This window comes from Drosophila erecta, unplaced genomic scaffold, assembly GCF_003286155.1.
Source record: "Drosophila erecta strain 14021-0224.00,06,07 unplaced genomic scaffold, DereRS2 tig00000000-arrow-pilon, whole genome shotgun sequence".
Lineage (NCBI taxonomy): Eukaryota > Metazoa > Arthropoda > Insecta > Diptera > Drosophilidae > Drosophila > Drosophila erecta.
Window position 1 is genome coordinate 27,530,825 of NW_020825194.1, and position 23,287 is coordinate 27,554,111.

Consider the following 23,287-nt stretch of genomic DNA (forward strand, 5'->3'; position numbering starts at 1 on the left):
TGGTGATTATTTATTGCGAAGCACTGTTGGTTGTTTTCCAGAGTCCACTGTACCGGGATCAACCACATTGACTGTGCTTAATTTATATTCAGCACATGACAGAGAGGCCGTGACACCAGATACATTTCGATACTCAGGCAGCTGAAAACGGAAATGTTAATGGTTTTATGCTTTGACCAAAACAAGAAAACCTGCTAACGAGTGTAAATCACTGGCGAGACAACAAATTTCAATTAAACCGCCGAAAAACAAAGGAGAACAGGGGTGGAACGCACATCAACGACCACCCCCATTGTGATATTTGTTCTCCGCTTTTCGCTGGCTTACACGAAAGGGAAAAATGCCCAGAAAGCTGCAAAGCGAATTGAGATCGCGAATTAAATATTTATGTATATGGCCTGAAAGCGGGCTTGCAACTTTATTTAGCCGGGCCAATGCGGCCACCAGCACACAAAGGTGTGTTGTATCTGTGTATCTCTGGGATTCAACGACAAATAGACCAAATAGTCTTCAGAGTCTCAGAGTCACTGTTAACCCATTTCGTCTGCACGAATAACGCGTTCTCTTTTGGACAACAAGCTAAGACAAGTTGTTCCTGTTTCGGCCTCTATTTTCGAAATGCATCCGTGTAATGGCCTAGACATTGCCATAAGAGGAATAGATATCCCAACTGAAACGCTTTGGGTCTTAGTAATAATTAAGATTTCTGTTGACAGTGTAGCAAATAAATATATTATTTTAGACTGCAATTCCTGCTTCTGTAAATGCATTCATTTGTCAGTTACCCCTATGTAATACGCACTAAACATGACGAAAGCCACTAGTTTTCTACATTGCAAACGCTTAGGCAGCGACTTTGATCGATGTTAAAAGCGGTCCAATGGTGATGTCACAGGGGCTGTTGACTTGCCAAAAACAAACGGGTATTTTTGACGGCTTCGGTTCCGCTCTCTTCAGTGAAGTGTGTTGTCGCTGGCTTATCTCTGCCGCACCCCGCCCCAAGCAGTTCTCCCACACACACCGCGTTCTGCTGATAAGAAACCGTGTAACCAGAGTGCATAAGTATGGCGCACAGTGAAAACTACTGTAGGGCGAACTATACTATGTTTTCACAGACGGAATATCTTGCATTTAGTCAAAATATGTACATACAGATGCGCAAAGGCCATTTTACTGTCGTTCCCCCATGGCTTATCTATTTGATTTCTGGGTGTTGTTTCTGCAGCCTTGATAAAGATATTGAACCCGTTAGGAGTTACCAGCTGTAGCTGTGTTCCTTGTTCTGCCCTATCGCGAACCATTTATCGGAAGGTCTCTGATATCAGTTTCGGTCTTTTTGCGGAGCCTTTTTATTGGAGAGCTTCGTCACTATGCAAATAGGGACGAAAAATGCGCTGACCTCATAAGGCGATAAAAATGAGAAGTTCCATAAGGTGGAAAATAACAAAAACTTGTCTTATTACAGACTTTCGAGTCAACGAAAGCGAAATCTATTGAAAAGTAAACATCACATGTAGGAGGAACGTAGAAGTGGGGGGTGGTCGAAAAGTGGGCGTTTGGATGGGTGGCTCGTCGAACAAATGGAATGACCTGAATTCGGAGCGCTGTGTGCAGAGAAATGTGAAAAGGGCGATAAAAAATGAGGAAGGATGCGTGTAGATGAAAAGAAAAACGCAAGGAAATTGGAATCAGCTTGAAAATATAAATAAGGGGAAAATTGGTGCTCCAACTAAGAGTAATAAAAAAATTTAATCCGTTTCTAAATTTTTACATAGCGTTAAAGATATCCCAAATCAAACAAAAACAAACTCTATCTTACATGTAGGTATGTATTTTACAATATATACATATGACAACATCCAAAGTAAATTTAACAACATTTGTTACAACTGGCGTCACACACGTATAAAATCTATCTAAAAGCCAAAAACCATATTTACACCACTAGTACTCTTTTCAACTTGTTTGAACTTGTTTGCTATAAGCAGAAATAAGAAATGGTGGGCGAAAAATGCATTACGAGTACTTATGTTAATGCCAGTGCTGTTTACTTTTTCACTGTGCATGCAGCGTGAAAGGGATATTGGCGACAGCGATGAGCTGAAAGATTCGTTTACCCGAATCCCTCATTCACAACACTCCCCCCACTTGACCCCTGTATTCACCCTTACTATAATGACGTTTGGACGAGTGCTAAAAGGTAAACATGTGCTGCCAAAACACGGAGCACGAAGCCCTCCGAAGGCAGGCAAAGTAACGGCACTAGGCGCGGCACCTGTTTACCGAGAAGAGGTGACGGCCGTAAGACTCTGGCTCTCGGGCGTGAGCATGTGTGCGTGAGCTGGGAGGCAGAGAGTGTCCTTGTGCCTGGCCCAACAACAACAGAAATGGGGTGGCTGGTGCGGCAGGGGTGTGGGAGGGGAGCAGAGTCTGCACTTGCCTGCTCTATCGCGCGCTCGCTCTCGCTCTCGCTTGCGGTCGCCCAGCTCAGCAGCGTTGTATGTGTGTGCGTGCGCGGCTGAGGTCGTATGTGTGTGCTGGAATTTACGTGCTTATTGAATTTTCAGCACAGCGAGTTGCGCAAAAAACAAAGAAAAGCAGACGAGCACGACGCTTTGAACTACAATTAATTTCAATTTGATTAAAAGCGCGACGCCAGGATGAAATCGCTCATTTCTGGGTGTTGTTTTTCGCCGAGCTGCGCCCTTTACACGGATACAGATACACACTCACACACACAGGCGCGCGTAAGCCGAGAATTTTCAATGCGAAAAATATAGAACGCGAAACCCGTCGAACGTGGCAGGCAATCACGGAAAATCAAGTGGATGATCGCGCACTCTCGCAGTGAATCAAATGCTTCGGTTGGATTTGCCCGCACATGATGTCCCCTAACTTTTCTGGCAATTTTCACTGCTTTTTCCGCTGCCCAGTACGTGCATCCGTTCGCGTTGACATCGGGGAAAAAACTCAGATACGATACTCTTTGGCGCTACTACGAGATAGCAGGGCTGTCGAAACATCGATTACCACAATATCGGCTGGTGGCACCATCGATTGTTTTCAGGCAAACACGTTAGAAGAAATAAATAAGTCTTACGACAGTCAACCATATGATTAACTTTACCTATGCATTATTTAACAGGCTAACTAATTCACAATTCAATCGTTTCCGAACATTTTTTCTTATTAAATGGATCCCAGTTATAGACATTTGAGATTCTACAAGATAGCATATCAAAATGGGAACAGCTCTTATATATAACATTAATACAAATTATTAACTTAAATTTGAAACATTGTTTTATAAAAATATTGATCAAAAAAGCCTTTCCAAATACGATAGTATCGATTATTTTTGTTATTTAAATTCTTTATCTCGCGGCTCAGTATCTTGATCATAACACAATTAAAGCAAATGAAATTACCATTTTAAAAAGCAGTTTGCAGTATCATTGGCCCAACAGACAATTGTTTTATTACCCAGGTCATTTTCAGTTTAAAGAGTAAAAGACAATATATGTACTTACATTTTTCTTGTTCACGCTCTCAATTTATAGCACTATCCAGGTAAAAATAATATGCCACTGTTATAGTAAATGGGTACATGTCCTTGGATAAGTTTTGTAATTTAAGCACGTATTTTATTGGTACATTTATATTTTTATAGCCAGTGCTGGCAAGAATCTAAACAAAAATTACTACTAAATGAGAAATTTTATGGCAAAAAAAATCATATAATATACGAAATCTTTAGTGCGTTTACTTTTTGGCCTTGGCCTTAGGCTTTGAAGCCGTAGAAGATGATGCCTTTTTGGATCCACCAGCTGATTTTGACGTAGTTGTCTTTCTTTTAGCTTTGATCAAAGCATCCAGCTCGATGTTGTCCTTGTCTTCGTCTTCCTCTGAAGATATGTGAGTTCCGTCCTCTTCGCCCGAATTTTCGGCCAAGTCATCCGCGCCACCAGCCTCTGATTTTTTCTTCTTAATGCCAGCTTGAGCGGAATAGGAGTATGCCATAACCTCTTTGTTGTAGGATCGCGTTAAAGCAGCTTTTACCCTCCCATCCACTGCATCTAGGGGGGATTTCTTGCCCGGCCAGGAGGTAAGCTCGACCAGCAAGTCCAGATCCTCGCGGAGTAGATGGTAATCCTTCATAGCCTCTAAAGCAGCGGGCACTCCCTCCTGCCCATCCTTTGCCAAAGGTCGCACAATATTATTGAGCAGGAAGGGGGCGTAATCCAGCCTCACCGATAGTCTTGAAGCCGAGGTGCAGACCCTAGTGTGATCGTGCAGCTCCTGGGCAAGCCTGGCACGTTTTCCAGACTTGGAATTCTTGCCCAGCCACCCAGGAAAGTTGATCTGTCCAGTAAAGTGACCACACATGTGCTCGCCAGGAAGGACAGAGCTAAAAAAGGCCTGAGTGGGCAGAAGACTCCAAGCAGAGTTCGCACGAATTCGCTTATCAACAAGGTCGCCCAAGCTTAGGGCATCTGCCGTAGCTGCCACCTTGGCCAGGACATCGCTCCTGCAAAGAACGGAGTTGGTTAATGGGCACGCCGTTGGATAAACTAGATTTACTTGTTCCCCTGCGGTAGGACCTGGAGATAGTTTTGCTGCACGAAGAGAGGCGCCAGGCTGTAGTCGTGAAAGAAAAGGTCGCTCTTGTCGCCGAGGGTCATATGTTTGTGCTCGTCTGCTGTAAAGACTTTTCGCACCACCTCCCAGGGCCCCAGCTTCAGATCCTTGGTGGCAACCTGTTGCCCGGATTTTTGGGAACCATCTTCCTTGGCGCTCAGCAGAGCAATGTGGTTAATGGATTGCCGAATATCGTTGTTGGTAGCCGCTATAATTTCTTCCACTTTTGCGGGTGATATCTTAACTTTCTCCTTGAAGCAGATGCTCATTATTTTTCCTTTGATTTGCTCGAGACGAGGTCTCTGGAATCGCAGATCATAGCAGTAGTTTACCAGGGACCGAATCTTCGGATGGTTGCGATCATTACACATGCAAATAATCGGAATAGAGCTATCCTTAATCAAGGCGATCAGCTCCTGCATTCCACCACGGTCCTCGTTACCGGCCATTCCATCAACTTCGTCCATAATGAGCACGTGCTTTCGGGAGACCGCTTGTCCTTGCCCTGTAAAGTATCCAGAGAGAGATTTGTTGCTTAGCAGCGTGGATACTTCATCCTTGAGCAAGCGTTTGCTGCGTGTGTCAGAGGCGTTGAACTCCACCGCATCGAAGCCAAGCTCCTTCACTACTAGAGTCGCCGTCGTGGTCTTTCCTATTCCAGGGGGTCCCGAAAGCAGGGCCGCCTTGTAGAAGCTGCCATCGTCGTTCTTGGCCCAAGGATTGGGTCGTTGGGGCTTCTTGTTTCCATCATGGTTTACGTACCACTTGGACAGCCAGTTCATCAGCCTAGGGAAATTTAATTTATGTAATTAACAAAGTAAGAAATACGTTAATTATTATTAAGGGCGTTTAGCTTCCAGCTTCAACACGTGACTGTTCCGTGTTTTGTTGTAAAAATTTTATTTTGGTAAGTTCTAAACCGCCCTTAAATATAATCTTTAAGTTATTTATACATTTGGGTTACTTACTTGGTCACGTTGCTGGCGGCTCCTGCCTGGCCAACTATTTCTTTTATGTTCGTAGGCTTGTGCTTGTCCACCCAGGCCATCCCGACCACATCCTGAGTCTTCAGTTCGGCAGTTCTTGGCGATGGATAGTTTTCTTTCTGGGAGCTGGGCTCCTTTTTTACTTTCAATGTAACAGCCGGCACATTATTCAGCTTTTCCATCATCTCCTTGGGAGAAGTGTGTTCTTTCTTGACTTTATGTTTGGCGACATCATGCATCTCACCACTTCTATGTTTAGTGACCTCCTTCTCCTTTTTATCATTGGACCTTCTAGAAGTCTTGACCTCCTTCCTCTCTTTCTCCTCGGAGCCATGCTCCTCCTTGGGGCTCTTTTTCTCCTCCTTTACTTGCTTAGCCATTCCTGATTTCTCCCTGATTAGATCGAAGAGCCCGTCCTCGCTGAGAATGGGTATATTGAGTTCCTCAGCCACAGCCAATTTCTTTGGCCCAGCTTCTTCTCCTACGACCAGATACTTAAGTTTTTTTCCGACCACGGTCATAACCCTTCCGCCATACTCCTTGATCACAGACTCCGCCTCCTCCCGTTCCATGGACTCAAGGACTCCGGTTACCACAAATGTTAAGCCACTCAGACAATCCGGGGATCCCTTTGGGATTTCCTTGCTGCCTGGGTTCAGGCACGAACTGCGGTTTTTGTACTTTTGGTAGAGCACGGCGGAAACACGTTTACGCTCGTGGCGTTCTTCGTCTGTTAGGACACTGGATTCCAGATCTGCCGCAGGTTTCTCCTTCTTCACTCGCGGAGTGGTGGCTTTCGATTTAATTGACTTGGGTTTAGGCGGTTCCGGACTGCTTCTTTTTGCTTTTTTTGGGGAGGGAGAGCTCCTTGTATGCGACTGACGCTTTTTTACCGGCGCAGTCTCTTTGATACTCTCGTCCAGATCAACTTCCATTAAACTCCGGTCAATGTCCTCGTTTTCGAACTCGAGAACTGCTTTGGTCTTCGGTTTGGGTACAACCACCCGCTTGGTTTCTCCGCCGAAAAGCTCAGTAGGATCCACGTGCCTCTTAAGCTTGGACAGCGCTGGTTTCTGTCTGTTCCCGACTGTCTTCGCTTCCGGCTCTGAGGCGGACACCACTTCACACTCGCTGGATGCTGCCTTCGTAGCCTTACGTTTCTTGGTCTCCGGCGGACTAACCACCTCGTCCTCATCGCTGGAAATGATCAAGGCCTTCCTGCGTTTTGGCGCCTTGGACGGCGTCTCTCCATTTTCGTCCTCGGCACTTTTCGGCTTGGCCGGCAGTCGTTTGAAGAAGGTGTCAATGCCCTGGAACGAATGATTTTGTTAAGTTGAAGTTTTACGTTGAACGTGACTGGCTCCACAACACTTACGCGTTGCATTACGGCAAGAATTGTTTATTTTAAATGTAATGCTGCGAGTTTCAGCGTACGGAACAGTGTTACCAGATCACAGATCCCTAGTGTCAAAGCGCTGCTGTCGGTTAAAAATAATTAGTATTTTACACAACCAAAAACACTGAATGTTATCGATTGCTTTTGTAAATATATAAAAATATAAAATATATAAATATATATAAACAAAAAATAATAGGGTTGTCTGGACAGCAACAGAAATCCAATAACGGGGAAGCAAGTGCAAGTGAAATAACAATATAATGTATTACTTAAGGCCCAGTACTCAGCCAACAGAAGCTGGCCCAAAAATAATATATATGTTCAGCCATATATTTCTTGGGGACCAAGTAATATGGTATAATTTTTGTTTACAGATATGGTCTCACCGGCTAAACCAAAATACATAACTATTAAGAACTGACAATGTAAATAAACAAAAAATATAAATTAATGCTATAGTTGATGAATGATAAAAACTCATTTACAGATTTGATTCAATGCAAGTAAAACCTTGCGGTCTATCGACAGTGCGATCATAGAATATATAAAATTACTGTCCAAAATTGTATATGAAGTGGCCTGAATACTAGGCCGTAGTCATTGGTCAGCCCACTCTAATGCCCATTAGCTCAATTATTACATTTTTTTGATTATTTTGAACACGCAAGCCATTTCATAATACTTCGTCCTTTGAACGTAATTACTGAAAATAAACCAGGGATTTTAATATAGTTCGTTTTAAATGACTAAATTTTATAAAGTGTATATATTTTCATTTCTTTTTTGAAGGCCAGAGGGCACGTGAAATGCGAAACAAATTAAGAAAAAGGCGTCAACGGTAAGATTCAAATCGCATGCGATTTTTGCTGTATTCAGCGAATACACCTTCCAGATTAGCGGAGACATCTGCCGTTTATATAAATATGTATATTTCGTTTTAGCGAATGCAGCCCTGAAAAAGGTTAATGTCTTTGCTAGAAATCAAGCGTGGCTGTATAATTTTCAAAAGCGGCGCTTATTTTTTGTTTTTTTTAACTGTTTTTATCTAATACGCGAGCTTCAACATCTATTCCCTCAAGACAATTCGCTGTACAAAAAGCTTTAAGCTTCTTTAGGCTTCTGATGCTGGTTACACTAAAAGAAAAGTTCACGTCCGGATGGAAACAAAAATAAACAGAAGTAAATTAAAAGAGTAAATTGAAAGAAAGTTATCTCTATAGCTTAATAGCTTAACGTGCTGAATTTAGTAACTCCCATCTCTGACTTACACAGTCACATCTTTAAAGCATTTCATAGAATTCATGCATGTTTTAGGAGAGTAATTAAAATAGCCACAGGAAAACAGAGTGTCCCACGTAACCCCCAAAACATGGCAATGAAATGCAAAGCTTGTTAGTCCGACGCAGCAAATTGCATTTCACAATAAATTTGAAGCGAAGTACGCAACTTATCTGCCCACATGCTTTTCATTTTACATGTTATTTGACATATGCCCCATCAATCTTTCGCTAATGCAAGCAATCTAATCAAATCAAATCAAATCGGAATCACATAATCAACGCCACTTTACGCCGCCCCGAAGTCAAATCCCTCGGCACTCCTCGCCCTAATGCTTCGCACAAGCTGTTTAGTTGCATTTACAGGGCATTAGTCCGCCTCCTCCGATTTTCCCGTGCTCCGCGGTGGGCAACCCCTTGTCCAACTGATTACACGCGCAATTAAGGGTTGCGGCCGAACCACCCCCTCCACCGCCGCCCACCAAACGGCCTTGCTGGCGGCGGTTGCACGTGCTAAACGCCACCGAATGTCACCCTTGGGGCCTATGTGAATAAACACGGCTTAACACCGATTTTGATTAAATTTCGCATAAACAAACAAGTCTGCGGAAGAGGGCAAGAAAAAAGACGTCCATGAATAGTAAAAATGTACGCTCTTTGCATTTGCAACGATTCTATATATTCATTTCATTGATCAGGTTGGAAAATCAGCTGTTCTTTGTTCTCTTTGAGCTGGTTGCATCGTGTCCTTGCACCTTGCACCTTACTCACATCGAGTGGAAAAGTGGTTGGGAAAGCGTGGAGAAGGGATCGATTTCTCACCCAACTAACTGATCCTGACTGATGCAAGACCGCATGCTAAAGTTCCCACACAAGGGAACTCAATGAAGGTCCTGAATACGGGTATAAATACACTTTGGGGGATTCCCTTAGCAGGACCTTAACTTATGCGTAAATAAATTCCAATCGGGGTGGTGCAGGGATCTAATACATTTGCATTTGACTTCTGCGATTATGTGACGTTTTTGGTTTTTGGGCAGGAGAGTTTTAGCCATGAGGGGTGATCTGGAGGCGGAAGGGCAGGGGCCTTACTCCTTCTTGCTGCTGGCCACTAATTCGAGAATGGCGTGTGACGGCGAGCACTTGTTCTCCGACTCCAGCCTGCCGCCTCATTTATTGATCATTAACACTGGCTAATTCCCCCACCTACGCCTCTGACCACCCTAATCATGATTAATTGTATGCGCGCATTATTCTGATTCGATATTTATCAAAACGTCGCAAAATGCCGCTTAGCCTTTTATTATGCTTGCTTAGCTGATTAATCTTTTGGCGCAGTTCATGTGGAGGTCGTTGATTTCACTTTGGCCCTTGTGCCTTTGTTTACTGAGTGGGTGGGAGTGGGAGTGGGAGAATCGCTTTTTGGTTTGGCTTTTTATGCAAATCAACCTCTTTCGGGCTTAGCCAATAAAAAATGGTCACTTCCTCTGCCCGAGAGTGTCACTCCTTGGGGGGGGGAATTAAATACCTTCAGTGGAAAGTGATTGGGCAAAGTTCACAGCAACATTTCTACCTACGCTGTTGTGTAAATCCAAAAAACTTCTTCGACAATTACCATTAACTGCCTGCCAAACCGTCCACAGAAACCCTATTAGGTGGAGACCATTCCACAGCAGTCGACACTGGAAACTGTGCATCATCCCGAAGCGTCGAGCCAAGCCCAATCCTAGTCGAGCAGAACCGCACACGGAGCGCGTTCGCTGGGGAACGAGTTTCCCATGGGCAGGAATTAATAAAATTTGCAATTTACAATTTGGAAGCGACTTATGTATATATCAGTGGGAAAACACGGCGGAGAAAACATGTTCAACAGTTAATAAAACAAATAATTGCATCGTGTGTGCAATAAAAAGAAGGTTGAACGCGGACGCACCATAGAAAGCCGCTGCAGACCAGACAGAGAGGGCCATACGGGCTTGTGGGCAGAGCGAGAGGGCGATGGAGCGCGGCGGTCCCAGAGCCAACAACTAATCATCAGCAGCAGGAGCAGACATCGCGCCAATTGGAATTGCAAATCTTGCAGGAGTGCAAGCGAGAAAGGCACACATGTCTATGTGGGGGAGCAGGAGGCACATGGACGCGGAGGAGCTTCCACAAGGAGTCCGAAGATCAGTAGCGGATCTAAAGGGCCAGGGGTGGCCAGAATATTGTAAGGAGTTGTAAGGACAAACCTACATTTTCGAAGCGGGCTCTACAATTTCTAAATTTCACTAGCCGACCTTCGAACTTCACCGAATTTCACTAAACTAAATATTTTAAACAAACTTTTTAAAATATACATCCCGCAACTTTCTCGGCGCTCCTGTGCACACATGCTGGCCCCCGTATAAGACAAAATGGTGGAGCTAAGACATGGACGCTGACGGACGAGGACGAGGAGGAGGAGGTTGGGATTGGGGCGGTGGGAACTGGGAAGGGAAATGGGATGGGTAGGACGGGGCGCACAGGTTCATTCTCCCATAAATACGCTCAGCGGGTGTTAAATATTTTGTACGACTTCTGCAAGTCCTCGACTTCAAGCTCGGCAAAAAGACTGTCCAGGACCCAGACATCGCAGGGCTATCTCTTAAACAAACGCAAAACTTTTGGCCCGAACGCCTTTGTTCATCAATTAAGCTGTCTGTCCAGTGTCCTCCGCCCATCGCCCTTCGCCCGCCCAGCCAGGGAGAAAGAGAGGGGCATAGCGCCCGAGAAAGAGATGGTCGCATGAATGGCTGGGCCAGAGTTGGAGACACATGCTATGGCTTGTAAATTGTGTGTCGGTCAGAAATTGAAATATGGCGTCGCAACGCAGGCAAATTGAAATCAATGAAAATGCTGTATTTCTTGGGCAGGGCTTATCGAGGGTTTCGAAGGAGCAGGAAGCGCTGCGTCCAGCTGGCTTTAACTGACCTAAAGGAAATAGGTTGGGTCTGCCGCTCAATAGGTTGGCGACGTCCTCAGGAGATAGTTGCTTCATTTGCTTGCAACTTTCTTTTAACTCTTGCAACAGTTCTAAGGAAAGAAATGCCTACAAATATTTCCAAGCACTGGGAGTTTTCATAAGCACCACTTGCTTTTTATATAATGCCGCGATCTCGGAGGCATTTATGATGGGGATGTATCCGATTACCGACTTGCCACCGAACTGTTCTAAGCCGATTTGCCGAACGGCGCCCCAGGTTGATGGAATCTCCGCTGCTCGACCGTTTATAGATTATTTTAAAGGTCGATAAAAGCGCATGTATGACAAGCAGCCAAACAAAGGACAGAACATGCCGTCATTACCGCCGCCCGATCGCGATCCCAGCTGGCCGCGCTGAAGATCCGAGGCTGCGCCATGTTTGATGATTAAATCTCGAAATGCTAATGACGCCGCAGCGGAGGCAGCCGTAAAAGAGGCCGAGCAGCATCCAACAAAGATGGATCCCAGACTCAGACATGGAAATTAGCTGCCGATCGCCGGGGCACAAAATCCGGCAGATCGATCGATCGATCGATCGTTAAACGAACGCCAAGGATCATCGCCACTTCGCCCTGCGCCATTCGTCGCATCGGTATCGGTTTTCATTTGACGCGCTCCGCCGAGGCGGCATTTCCACAATGATTAAACAACTGAACGGAACAACCCTCGGCGGCCAGAACGGTCACCGATCAAAATACCTATTAGCAATTAAAAGTCGAAAAACCTTATGACAAGTTCGGAGAGCCTGCGATCGTTCGCATTCGAAGTCGAAAATTATGGGACATTAATTGACTGCAGGTTAACAACCAACGAAAAAATGGATGAAGAGACTGGGAAAATTATGAAAAATATTATTGCATTGTGTGAGCGAGGGGAGAGGGACTGGGGGTTTCTTCTTTATGGGCCCTCCTCTGATTCTGATTCTTCCCCGTTTGGGCTCCTTTATGTAACTGGTTTTATGTAACTTGGCTAAAGGGCTTTGTTATTGGCGGCACTCTGAATGCAGCGGGCATTGCTTTATGGTCGGGAAGTCTTACAAAATCAGCATCAGATGTCAGCCTCTTAGAAGATCTGCGCTGGAATATAATTGTAATGTTAGTATATAAAATATTTAAACCGACTTGCAGTTCGAGTTCCCCCCGAAAGAACGGGTAAAAACAAACACACTTGCCCCGTTCTTGTCAGGTTTTCAGAAGATTAATTGAACAATCAATTTAAATTTTTATAGGTTTTCAACTTTTCATTTCCCTCCACGACTTTCTGTGCCTTCGGACTCCCTTCCAGACTCAGTTGCTGTTGTTGGGTTATAAATTTGGTTTCTTTGTGGCACTGGAATCGGTCTTCAGATTGTTTCTCCGCAGTCCGGCTTATTTTGAAATTATGAAACAGTGTCATTAATGAAAGATGAACTTAATGCATGTTGGTGTTTTTCTGTACCCCAAAATAGATGACGTTGGGGTTAAGGAACCTACGAACTTATGCCACATCTGTAAAACCACTCCTCACTTTCTGGCTCCGCAAATATTTTGATGTCTTAACATTAAATAGCCATAAACTGGATCGTATAAAAATATATTACTTTCACAAGAAGCATAGGAGAGAAAAATAACATGCATTGGTATGTTTGCAATTATCAATAATGTTCATATACTCGTTTCTACCCGATTTTATGGCAAAGAAATTACCACTAATCGTAGTCCATGCCAGCGGTCTATTTGCTTTAGTTTTATTATTTCCTCCCAAAGTCGGGTAATCGAATTTTTAATACATATTTATCGATACTGGCGCCATTTTTAATGAAATTATAAATTTGATAGCATGTTAGGCCGACTTTTATTGGTCTTCTAATGTTGGATTCGTTCAGTTTATCTCCCTCCAATGGAGAACAGACTGTGACAATGGCAACACCTACGGATTTTTAGTGCATCACTTTTTAAGTTTTCCTCTCGCAGCCCTTCCTTCATTTTCATTTCCATTTCCAATCCCATTTCCCCTTAATTTATGTGCATTTTAAATGCTTTTTATTCGGTTTCTATGGCGCATGCGCTTTGGTTCTTGAGGGACAATACTTTTCAAGCCTTTGGCTGCGCAAGCAAATCACATTTTTATGGCTCACACACGTCAGCGTTTTTATAGCTCAGTTGACGTGGCTCGAAACGCAGTCCTCTCATCTCAGCCCAAAACCGTCACAGATTTTTTTGGGAGGTGCGTCTCTTATTTCGCTCCCCAAATCATTGAAGTCGGCCAAATAACATTGAAATTGAATTCAGCCACCCAAAATACCTGATTTTATTATTTATAATTATTAATTGCGAATATCTGTTGCTTGTTAGTATTTTAGGAAAGATTCTCACCGCGAAGATGCATCATAGCCAAGTTCTTAGTTTAGATTTCAACTTTGTAAGAACAAAGGAAATGTCATACCCAAGTAATATTTTCATTTCGTATTATACGTAACAACTTTCGCTGATTGATGGAGCTTTTCCCCATTGTTGACCCCATTGGTTCGAATTGGTCTCAGTTTTCGCTTGAAAACATCTCTCCTTTCCTAACGAAAGTATGGGATAATCGTCCCATGAATTGCTATGCAAATTTCCACTTCCCAAAGTGAACAAACCAAAGAACAAAAGGCCAAATGAAAACTTTTACCTTTGAATTTTCCACTCTGTCACCCCAGCGAGGTGGCTCCTTCGCTAATGCCCCTCTAATTAATGAAAGTAAATTAATTTATACGTAAATTGTTTTGCTTAGAGACGGTCCGCCTACCCTACATTCGGGGTATGGGTCTTATCAATGGCTTTGTCCAACGCTTCTTGAATGCCTAATTAGGCAGCGGGGTGAGGAGTTCAATGCTGCTGGCTCCGAGTTGACTTGGCTTAATTCGCTGTGTAATTGCTGACTTGGTTTCGTTGGGTGGCTCAGTGGAACGTGGGAGATTTCCCGCTTATCAAGTTCAGGGGAATATGGCCTGGTACCATCCAATCTGCTTAGAACTCAATCCAATATCCGAAAGAACACTGTTTGCATTGTTGCTGGTGGATAGCCTAGGAGAGGAGGTATTTGTTTGTTTCCTAGCCACCTCGGGCATATTAATACTTGATAGTGCCAGAACTGGTTCGCATACCTGTTGTCATTACACGAAACCTACTTGAGTTCCTGGCCAGTGGGCCAAAATAAACGACCATATGAGCCTGCAATGTGGTAATGAGGCTTAGAAAACTCTATTAAACGCATCTCCATTCTGCCGGCTAGCGAACAAATGCCGCAATTGCTGTTCAATTATGTTTTTGGCAAGCCGCAGAAATCCACTTTACTTAGTTTGCGGTGAAAGCGCCGCCAATCGAGTGAAAGCTCATTAAGTTGCGTCAGGAGTCGTCCTTCCGAGGGCCAGGGGAGGGAGGGGCGGCTTATAACGAGCGGACTGAACAAGGACATAAAGCAATTATTTGCATAGCCCGAAATCGGCAGACAAAGAGCGCAAATTGCAACGAACGAACAAAGAGCGGCACTAGAAGTGGGGTGTGGGGTGTGGGGTTTGGGGTAGTAGGTCCTGCAATTCAGAAAGCGTTGAAGAGCGTAATGAGCGCCGCAGTCACCTGAAGCATGCCCACTGTGCAGCTCGGACGCCAGGCGGCCCACTGTCGCTCAGACGCCCATTGTCAGCAGCCCACTTGTTTGTGCATTCATTTATTCAATTGTGGCCACTTGCTAGGACAAAAGCCCCTTGGCTTCCAGGACACACACAATGGACAGCAAATTTCCCTGCACTGGAATAAACATCTAGTAAAAGTATTTCGAATTCGTGCCTGAATTCTTGGAAGAGAGACACCGACAAGGCTTAAAACGCCTTGGAAGCGCCAGAACGCATGGCTTGCTCCTAATTTTCTGATTAGATACTCTTTCTGCGAGTGTACACCCCTCCTTGAACACCAACTTGTTTGTTTGGCGCTGATTGTCGTCATCATCCATCCTTACATCGCCATCATCCACGTTGTCTTCTTCTGCTGATTTGTGTTGCTCTGCCAGGAGACGGGAGGCGGGAGGCGGGAGGCGGGAGGCGGGAGGCGGGCATTTTCGGGCGATAAAATCGTGGGGGAGTGGGTCGCAGTGGAGTAGCTGATGACGGACTGGCGCTGTCAGGCGCATTGAAATTGAAATTGTTGCAGGACGCGGGAGACGGGCGAGTCGGGCAGACCCGGCTCGTGTCTTGTGCCGGTGACACATCGCCTTTTGTGCACCAAATCCAGATACAGATCCAGATTCAGGTCCAGATTCGGAGCCCCACTGAATGCGAAATGTTGTTATGATTCCTCTAACTTGTTGCCATGATTGCACATAATTGGGTCACATGCTTGTCACAAAAATACTCCCCGCACCACCGGTGGCCGCCCTTCCTCCTCCTAATCTTCAAGATTTTTCATTAAAATTGTCACATTTTCTTTTATTTTCGTGGCCCCTGCCCCATGGCTTCTCTAAATTGCTTTCTTGTGTGGCAGCAAAAACAATTTTTCTCAAATGTCCCATGTATGGCTTAGGAAATACTCTACCAATACAGGAAAATTGGGTGCGCGTTCGAAATTAAATGTATCACTTGCAATTTAGATTAATAATTCAGCCGCTATTTAGGCGAGCAATAGGTTAGGACACTTTGCAAAATATTGCATTTCATGGGCTTAAATTGGAAAGACACTTGAATATAATTATTATCCCACCTTTCTTAGACCCACCTTTTTTAAAAAGCTTGTTATTAATACAATAAAATATTTTTTATAGCCAGCAACATGTAATGATAGTAAATAAAGTGAAATCAAGCCCTATATTCAAATAAAGGTAGAGGGTATTTCCACTTCGATTGCAGTTTCTTCTAGGGATTTTCTTGTTGCCATTTCATCCCTTTGATTGCGTACACAGTTTTTTCACGATTTTTATTATGTGCCTCGTCGTTTATTTTGCAGTGCATAATTTATGCCTGGTCCTCGTACTCCCGTCTCCTCCGCTCATCTGCCTCCGCTCCACTGTCCTCCGTTGGCGTCGCCATATTTTTTTGCTTCCTGAGCCAGAATCTGTCCCCTTTCCAGGCCCCGGTTCCCGATTTCTGGCTACTGCTCCGCTGTCCTTCTGTGCGATGTCCAATGTCCGATGTCGCTCGGCGGAAATGTATTTACACCAAAACGTCCGTAAAATGGCGGCCATAAAATAAAGTTTTAACGGATGTTTACGCAATGCGCATGAATTGTCCGATATTGACAAGAGACAAGACGGCAAACGATTGGTCGGGCGCAGGAAGAAAGACCTCCGCGTCCGCGGGGAAAGCTTTTGAAATTTTAATGGTCCGGCCAGTCGCCCAGTCGCCCAGTCGACGGTTTCAATGGCTTTCGGGCTGGCGGAGCTCAACAGGGGCAGAGGAACCTTTAAGAACGACGTCTGTAGCAGGCGTGAATGGAGATTTATTCAAGACAGGCTTGCATGATTATCCCTGGCCATTTGGGGAAGGAACGCCTTACTAAAAACTTATTGAACAGACATTCCATTACTTTGTAGGAATATGTGGCTTAAGTTTTAAGTTAAGTTTTAAGTTAAAACTAATTTCCAATTAGCATGACGCTTCTGATGACGTTGGCGTTTCTGAATAAGCTGTATTTCATTACGCGGAACATGAAACTCTGGAAGGATAGTAATAAAACTTTAGTATTTGCTTGCCCTTCTATTAAAATTCCCAATATTTGTAATTTGTATTTAGTAAGAGATATTAATAAAAAGGTTTTTATTTATTTCTGTTGACAAAAACAAAGCCCTTATTTACTTTAAGGGCACTATATTTATTAAATAGAACAAAATCAGATACACGTTACTCAGCTAGTGAGCGTGCCAACGAGAAAGTTCAACAATCTTTTTGGCACATCAATAGAAATTTGCAAAAAATAAAAGAAATAGAAGGAAATCCCAAAAGTATCAAAATCGATATCTATCGATAGAAGTTGGAAAGAAAAAAAAATGCAATACAAATTTGAAAACTGTGGGTGTGGCATGCAGTTTTTTGGCAAATCGATAGAAATTTACAAGACCAATTCAAAACCGAAAAAATATCAAAACGTTTTCCAAAAGTCTGGGCGTGACAACATTGCGCTGTGTCTAGGTCTCTGGAATCTGCATGGCTCATCTCAACTTTCTAGCTTCATAGTTCCTGAGATCTCGACGTTCATACGGACGGACAGATGGACCTATAGACTCGGCTATTGATCCCGATCAAGAATATATACTTTATATAGTCGGAAACTCTCCCTTCTACCTGTTGCATACTATTCAACGAATCGAGTTTACCTTTACGGATAAAATTAGAATTTCAAGGGCTCCGGGCTTCTCAAAAATCCTATGTTAGGGCTTTTTCACAATCGCAAATTCGGCACGTTGTCGTCAAGTTTGAACTTTGGGTGCAAGTCAGGGCGTTTTGCAATTGACAACATAATTAAGGATCGCCGCACAACGGCAAATGGGGCACGCCCACATAGTTATGACATTGACAGGACCTGCTATCTGTCCAACCCATCTCTGTCCGCCCCCTTCCTGCCTTCCAATAGAACAAGTATATCCTTAAGCGGGGGTTGCAAAAAGAAGGCCTCTGCTGGCTAATCGCGTTGAAATGTCGTTGCCAATTTATCCGGCGACCCTCCAGCGAGAAGAAACTTCACGCACAATAAATTTTTCATTCGCTGTCATTAAATCATTTCGCAGTGCCCCCGAAAGTGTACGCAAAAAAGAGAAAATACAAACACGAAGCGCGGAAGAAGAAAGGAGCCAAGGATAATGACAGGCAACATGCTGCAAGTGTCAGGCAGACAGGAAAACGGAAACGTATTGGCGCAGTGAATTCGCAATGGCTGCCAGACAGAAAAGGAAGTTCGGAAAATGTGTTGGGAAACTCATGGTCGAGTCCGAAAGATTTTTGTTGAGCAAATTACAAATGGATCTGCGAATCTTTAAATGTAGAATGTAATGCACAATGGAATAATTTCCTATATTTTATCAATTTTCATGTTGTGTTTGAAATGCTCCACAATTTTACCTATAGCAATTTATAAATCTGTTAATGGGGCCCTTTGAATAGGGCAACATTTGCTGTGAAAAAAATGAGTGCAGGGTATGTCGTATTCATGGCATCGCTTAGAATATATCCTTATTTGGAACTGCGGAAACGGATGCGGGTGCGGACAAGCAGAAAACGCCTGCCAAAAATAGACATGCAAAGTACTTTGAGCGATGCGACAAATACCCATGAATATCATAAATTATGCAAAACATATTTGATTAAAATTCATTTACTGCCAAGAGGCAGGAGCAAGCGGGAGAATGATAAATGCCAGACAAGAAAATCAAAGCAAATCACTTGCAGTTGCCGAAGAGCGCCCCAAATGTTTAATAATGGAAATCCCCAGAGCACGCCCAGAACTCAAATGCAGGACTCGGCACACGTGTGCTTGCACACGCCACACTTCATAAATTTTCCCTCGCCGGCGGCTCCCGAGCATTTACAGTAACAGTTACAGTTATGATTGCCCGAAAGTCAACTGGGGGACGACCCGCCCGTCGGACATCCGCCCATCCACCCATTCGCCCGTCCGGAGCTAAGCCTCGAAAAAGAAAACCGCAACAAAGTAAACACACGGAGGCCGAAGGAAGAGGGCTTCCCTTCGACGGATGTAAGCCTCTGAACCATTCAAACAGCCGCAGCTACACAGAGAGAAAATGGATGTGATGCTAGAATGCCAGAATCTGATTACTCTTTGTATAACCAAAGTATTAAGACTATAAAGACTATTACTATGCGTTTACCTTCACGGCAGACGATCTATTTTGCAGATATTGCTCCACCATTATTACTCACTTTCCCAGAAAACTCGAAAAATATTTCCTGTGCAAAAGTCACCCCCAGTGAGAAAAGTGGGAATACACAGACGCATTGCGGCCCAATGGCTGAGCTACGAATCCTGCGCCGCAATCAAATCATCTGCCAAGTTTATGATTTATTTAACTTTTTTAATTGACTTTTTCCGAAAGCGCTCGCTTTCCTCCGAAAATAAGGACTGCGTGTGAAAGGATAATGGTGGGTCTTCAAACGGGGAACTTCACTGCCAGTTCCTTGTTATTGTGGGCCAGAGGAAATGCGTCATAGAAGCGGATGTGGATGCGGATGCGAATGCGGATGCTGCTGCGGATGCGGAGGTGTAAGTCGTGTGTGCGTGGGCGGCTAAGCACAGAACTCGGCTTGTTGCAAATCCGGCTGAGTCTATTTATTTGAATGCCTACTTTTATGCTCATCCGGCAGCCGCTCACGCTCACTCCTGAGCAAAAAACGATTTCCAACTGATTTTGTACTTTTTATCCTACGGGTTTGCCACGTTCTTGTATGTATGAAGCGATTAAATTAAATGACAAATTTCGATTTCGATTTGTCCTCGTTTCTGCCCTTAGTTTCTGCAAGGGGCAATCAAGAATGTACCCCAATGGCCGTCCTTTCCCATTGCCGCACATGCAACCCACACGCATTGTGGCGACTTGAGTCACCCAGCGGATCGGTCACCGTGAAACCGAACTAATTTGACAGGCAACTAGCGCCGGACCCTCCACAAATGAATGGTTGCTTGGAGAAGGACAGGCAGCAGGATCACTTGTCAGTCCCGGGCGAAGTCTAACTTTCAACTTCTTTGGCCGAACATAAGCCGAAAACACACCCAAAAAATTATACCCCAAACGGCCCATGACTGGTAGAAATATAATTTATGAGCTAACCGAAAAATGAAGCAGGGCAGGACATTTGATGTATACATTTTGAGAGCTGTGGAGACACAAAACTGAGTTTGATGGACACTTAACAAAACGACACCAACTGGTGCCCGGGACCGCCCCTCGGAAACCTTCAGGTGGGGTTCCGTTCCCGAAACCGCAGATCTTCTCTACCTCGAGCGAAGTACGACATATTTCATATTTTATTTATTATTTAGAAAGGGTATGCTGCATAAATCAAAAGCGAAATGAGTACGACATAACAACACCAGAAAGCTGCGACCAGACCCAGATGATGGTGGTGGTGGTCGGGGATCTGGGATCTGGGACTTGGTGATGTGGGGGAGGACCAGAGTGGCAGACGCAATCGCAGGGATCGAAGTTGTCCAATGCAACCAGCCAAACAACCAAACTGCCGAGCAGCCAGCCAGCCAGCCAATGAACCAACCAGCATATGAAACGAGCTCAAAATAAAAGCAATCTCCAAACTCAAACCGAAACTGAAACGCGAAAAAGTTCCCACATGTTCACAATTCCGTACACATTACGTTTATGGGCATTCGGCGAACCGAGGCGAAGGAGCTAAAAAAATATATAAAATCAACAAACAAAAACAATCATCGACAAACCCACAGATTTGCAAGTAAGGCATAAAATATCATTCATTCAAAATTCGACATAATGCGATTTCATCGTCTGTCCGTTGTTCGTTTGGCGAGGTATGCTCATTTAATTGCAATCGGGGTAGGGAAACTTTATAGAATATCGCTTACTTCTGCACTTGAGTTGTCCATGGGTTGGAAAATCGTAGCCACTTAAATTAAAGATCTTGACAGTTCATAAAATAAAAATATTAATTGGAATGTAGGTGCCTAAAAATGTTCATGTTAAAATGTGTCAATTAGTTGAATCTGTCCGTATGCCTACCTATCTGTCCGTCCGTATGAACGTCGAGATCTGGGAAACTGCAGATGAGCAAGGAGTAACTAGTAACTAGTAACTAGTAACTAGTAACTAGTAACTAGTAACTAGTAACTAGTAACTAGTAACTAGTAACTAGTAACTAGTAACTAGTAACTAGTAACTAGTAGGAGTAACTATCGCGGCATTCGACTATATACATATATATAATTTAAATATGTTTAAAGTGTCAGAGTATATTTATAAGATTAATATTCCTTCGTAAGTTTATTAATATTTTTATTTTTTCCATTACACTCAACAATAAGTATATAAATAAATATCCCCCAGTCTTTTGTCCAGATGAGGCACACAGCTTGGTTGACAAAGTGTTTTGGGGCGAAAATAAACTTTCTTCTGCCAATGTTGCTGCGAACCTATTTCGCTCAGTGCACGCCAGTGGCATAAAGGGTAACCAGAACAACAGGCAACAGTCAAATGTTATGTGTTTGGTATTTTCGCGTCACGCGTTGTTCCACCTCGGTTTTGTTGTTTAGCTCCTTGTTGGTGGTGCAGGGGCATGGATCGGAGGGTGGAGGAGGGGGCGAGGGTGAATCGATTCGCGGATTGCGGCTGCGCACACGCCTGAATGCGAAATAAGGGCCTTTGTGGGCGGAGGGACAGGAGCTGCTCGCAGGGGCGGGGCATATCAGCGAAATGATCGCAATCTCAACGCAAAATTTGTGTTTGGCGTAGACCTTTTTTTACTGTGCCGAGGGACCCGCAAGGATAACCAAAAGATGATGAAGATGAAGCAGCAGCAAATCTGCAAAAAGCTGGGGAATGTGTGACCCCCCGCTCGTACCTGTCTGATGGGTTTGTGCCAGGTTCTTGTCCACACATGGCAAAATTAGCTATTTGAATATTTTATGTCAACTTAAAAACTAATTTAATTTATCCGCTCGTCTTAGAAGAGCCCACACACAAATTTGTAGATCAAGAAGAAGTTCACTTAATAACAAACTTAGTATCTACGTCTAATAGACTTTTCCCACGTGAAAGCTGCTATTTCTGAAATGCGAATCAACACGTTTCTCCCAGTGCATCTTCGGCGTGTTCAGGTCCTCGGTGCTCGATCCTCGGCCAACGTCGTGTTGTCATAATGAATGGTGCAGCTTAAGTCATTTCATTTTGGAGCTTGGAGCTGGACTCCAGGCTGCTGCGTTTTTATAGTGCTGCTGGCGCCATGAAATATTAAATTACGAGCTGCTGTTTGCGATCACCCGTGTCCCCTGGACCGCAACCGCTCCCCCGCTCCCCCGCCCCTCACTCGTCCTGCTCATTAGGCGCTGAGACATTCCACATACGCCGAGTGTGTTTGGCTCGGTTCGCGAGTGAAATTAATAACTAAAACGTTGCAGCCCATAAAAAGGGCAGGCGAAATCGATCCACGCATCGGGAAAATTGAAATTCCGACTTGCAGAATTAATAAGTTAATTTCTGCAAACGCCCCTTGATGCCCAATCCATCTGTCCGTATCGCTGTAGGCTGTATGCTATGCATAATTACACCCGGCTCTTCCACAGTTTACGACTCTGGCTAATTTGCCAGGTATTCCAAGGGGGCGATGGGGCGCCGAGCGCCTTTATGATGCGGTCTGCCATTAAAAAGGTTAAAGTTGAGGCTCAGCCGCTTAATGACTATCCTGGGGCCACTTGGGCATATGGGGCATATGGGCCTTGCCACTTGGGGCGCTTGTTAATTGTTCGGACATTTATGGCAATGGGTTGACACATGTTTGCGGGCATCTTCATGAGGTTTATGGGGCGAGGAGTTTATAGGACATCATAGGTTGGCTATATGGGATGCTCAGCATTAATTGAAATAACTTCCTGTCTTGTGAGTATCAGCACATACAGGTAGTAGAATTTCCATATTTTTCGTAGCAATAAAGCCGTAAAGCGTGATTACTACCACCAAGCATAATTAAAAACATGCAATCGCGCTCCACATTACGCTGCAACTCACATATCGAAATTTAAGCATTAGCAATGTGATGTACTCGTATGTATGTATAACTTTAATATTGCGTACTAAAGGCCAGTCCACGCAGGTAATTGGTATCATACTTCGTTGGCTTTAGGAGGAATCGCTGGTTTTCGCCACTTGCAATCGCACGACAATTTCGACTGCAACTCCGCTGCGAACGGTCAGTAAATTTGGGCGAAATCAAATAACGATAAAATATCACACGAATATTAATTCGCGGAACTGCAAAGGTCTTCAGCCAAAGGCAAAGCTG

At 44.1% G+C, this 23,287-nt stretch overlaps 2 protein-coding genes across 2 annotated transcripts in view; both read right to left on the reverse strand.

Moving 5' to 3' along the window:
* Nucleotides 1-3,017, reverse strand: part of LOC6552337 (FERM, ARHGEF and pleckstrin domain-containing protein 2) — a 34,666-nt gene extending 31,649 nt beyond the window's left edge. The window contains exon 1 of the mRNA XM_001978838.3: nt 2,441-3,017. The gene's annotated coding sequence lies outside the window, so the exon portion shown is untranslated. The remainder of the gene's footprint in view (nt 1-2,440) is intronic.
* Nucleotides 3,018-3,618: 601 nt separating this feature from the next.
* On the reverse strand, nt 3,619-7,105 carry LOC6552336 (replication factor C subunit 1). Its single transcript, XM_001978837.3, has 4 exons — nt 7,000-7,105; nt 5,607-6,934; nt 4,582-5,424; nt 3,619-4,528 (listed from the first exon to the last, which is right to left on the reverse strand). Exons 1-4 carry the CDS (start codon nt 7,006-7,008, stop codon nt 3,763-3,765), a joined length of 2,946 nt encoding a protein of 981 aa, XP_001978873.1. The 5' UTR covers nt 7,009-7,105; the 3' UTR covers nt 3,619-3,762.
* Between the last annotated feature and the right edge of the window lie 16,182 nt (nt 7,106-23,287).